The following is a 2901-nucleotide window of genomic DNA, read 5'->3' as shown; positions in this document are numbered from 1 at the left end:
AAACAACTTGCACCGGGGGAGGTGGGAAGGGGGGTGGACCAATCTACAGGACCTACAATGCAGATGTTGTTTGATGAATCAGTTATTTTAGGCCTGGCTGTCAGATGGGTGTGGGTAGTGGTATTTAATGAATCAGTTAACTTTGGTTTTTAATTAAATTCCCTTTGTTTCATCCATGTATCATTTCTGTTCTCTTGCATGTAAAAACAGGGACAAGATAGAGATACAGAGAGAGACTAATATGGAGCCTTTGCCCATGCCCAAGAAACTACACTTCAACATCACACCTGAGATAAAGAAGGACATTGAGGATGCCAAGCAGCACATGGACATGTGAGAACAGGTTTTAGTTGTGATAGTTGCGTAGACACCCAGTGACCAGGAAAAATGTCCATGTCTTACTATGCGAACAGCTACATGAAGCAGCAACTCCTTTTCACACTTAAAATGCACAGGCTGCACATCATGGACTTCAAATGTGACGCAGTGCCTCATTTGGAACTGTTCTTCATTTTTAATTTTGTTTTTGGGTATCAAATCGGTAGAAGTTCAAAGCGAACTGAACCGATACTAAAAGGTGATAACACTTAAGACCACTGGTCAGAGAATTGACAGTAGAATTGTCACTTGTGTGACACTGAGCAACCAGAATCATATGACCACCTGGGCACCCTGGTGGTCATAATGTTATGCATTCCCATATGCAACAAACTGCAATGCACTGTGTGATCTGTGACCTTTCTATCAGAACTAGCATCAACCTTTTCAGCAATGTGAGCTACAGTAGCTCGGCTGCTTCTTTTTCTGCATCTAACAAAGCTTTGAGGAAAAAATGTTTACTTGCCAGATGCCATGATAACAACATAATCAGTGCTACCCAAAAAAGGTCTCAATGTCCCAAAATGTCTCCCATCCCTACGACTACAGGCTGGCCCAAAACCTGGATGTGAAGGTTAAGGTATTTGACCATTTTGGGAAAAAAGTCATAAAGGACCACAAGATGAGCCCGGATGGTTTCGTACAGATGGCAATACAGCTGGCCTACTACAGGTAAGGTGTTGAAAAGTCGTCATAGTATTTTTTATTGTAAACCAAGAGATGTATGCAAAGGTTTCATGTAAAAAACCTTGATCACACAGACTGACATTGTCCATTAACTGAGATCAAACTGATTGTTCAAAAGCTCTCATTCATACACTCTCATACATTCATGATAATAAAACATAATGCCATGGTCACATTAGGGCAGCCCGAAACTAAAGAATTTAATTATTTAAACAGCCACCTCTTCAATGATAACTGTAAAACAGATATACATTTTTTCAAATTCGTCAACACAGTATAACATCACACAAGTCATGATGTTAAAAACACAAGAATAACTTATTTAATTCTGTCTGTTGGAACATTGGGGTTGTTGAAAACCGCTCTTCCCTTTCTTTTTTTCAGGTTGAACCAGCAGCTATGTCCAACAATGGAACCTATGACCCTGCGCATGTTCAGAGAGGGCCGTTTGGCACTAATGAATTCAAGCACGAGTGCCGCTGCTGCCTTTGTCAAGGCCTTTGATGACCCCAAAAAACAGGTTTGATGAAAAGGAAACTTGCATAATGTAGCTCCATGTAATGACCTGGCTTCTCATATTTTCAATAATCACAATATCTTTGAGAAACCGAGATCAGGTTTTCTTCACTACCAAAGCAAAGATCATTTACTTACCACTGTTGCTGATTCTTCTATTTTATTTCTACCTGATCTCAACTCAGTATTTTGCACAGGTGGTCATGCATTTTTTTATGGATCAGCTTGAAAAATGTGTTTACATCAGCGATATGGCTCCTTTTTAGATCAGCTGTCACATGAACAAACACAATCAGGCAACAAATGATGAGTTGTAACATTCTTTTTGTACAGAACTCAGAGAAGATGGATTTATTGGAGAAAGCTATAAACACACACAGAATGATCACGCTCATGGTGAGTATCATCCACAGCACCACAACACACTCTGTTATCACAGTTGTCTTTTTATACTATCCCACCAAACAAATTGAATTGTCTCCATCCTAACAGGGAATCAGTGGACAGGCCGTACAAGGACATCTCTTGGGTCTGAGGATGCAGGCTGTTGAAGAAGGAATCCCCATGCCTGATATCTTCACAGACACTTCCTACAGTAAAGCCTTTGACTTCAAACTCATCACAAATCAGGTAAAATGAAAAGAAAGTTTGAAAGTTTTTCTCAGTTTGCTCCTGCCCTGCAGAACAGCATGAAGTCAAATATATAACAAAACAACAAAAGTTTCTAGTTATACTATTTAAAATGTCAATATAACATGAAAAAGATGTGGTTAAAATGATAACGGAAGATCAACTCACAGAAACGCATATCAGAGGCCTCAGTGTTACAACAGGAACTAACCACAGCTTTCTCACTTCTGCCCTTGTTCACAAGGTAACATCCAGGACTGGATGTAAGCCATGTCTTGGCCCTGAAGAACCCGATGTAGACAATGTGTACTATGGTATTCTGAACGACAACATTGACTTGACAGTGTCCAGTTTCAAAAAGACCAAGAGAGAAGATTATGCAGCACACCTGCTCCAAGCCGTGGAGGGTGCACTGTTGGACATAAGGACCCTCCTGGAACAAACTCCAAGAGCTGAAATGGAAAACTAATTCACACTTAGCAATAGTCTGATTTCATGCCAAAAGTTAGGTGACAATATCAATACCAGTCTCACGTGTGTCCTTTTTTTAAAAAGTCTAGTGTATAATATTTAGGAGGATCTATTGTCAGAAATGGTTTTCATTAGTGTATAATCACTGAAAATAACAAATTCCTGTTTTTATCTACAGAGAGCGCTAGTCTGCCTTGTTGAACCGCCATGTTTCTATAG

General features: G+C 39.8%; 1 protein-coding gene across 1 annotated transcript in view; it reads left to right on the top strand.

The window, feature by feature from the left end:
* Positions 1–2680, top strand: part of LOC118340167 (carnitine O-acetyltransferase-like) — a 7669-nt gene extending 4989 nt beyond the window's left edge. Inside the window, exons 8-13 of the mRNA XM_035678039.1 lie at positions 211–333; positions 928–1050; positions 1450–1585; positions 1915–1977; positions 2074–2211; positions 2456–2680. Coding sequence (XP_035533932.1) covers positions 211–333; positions 928–1050; positions 1450–1585; positions 1915–1977; positions 2074–2211; positions 2456–2680 — 808 coding nt within the window. The remainder of the gene's footprint in view (positions 1–210; positions 334–927; positions 1051–1449; positions 1586–1914; positions 1978–2073; positions 2212–2455) is intronic.
* The last annotated feature ends 221 nt before the right edge of the window (positions 2681–2901 follow it).

Source organism: Morone saxatilis, unplaced genomic scaffold (genome assembly GCF_004916995.1).
Source record: "Morone saxatilis isolate NCDOM2014 unplaced genomic scaffold, NCSU_SB_2.0 Contig6, whole genome shotgun sequence".
NCBI classification, from domain to species: domain Eukaryota; kingdom Metazoa; phylum Chordata; class Actinopteri; family Moronidae; genus Morone; species Morone saxatilis.
This window is presented reverse-complemented; position numbering and strand designations above follow the sequence as displayed.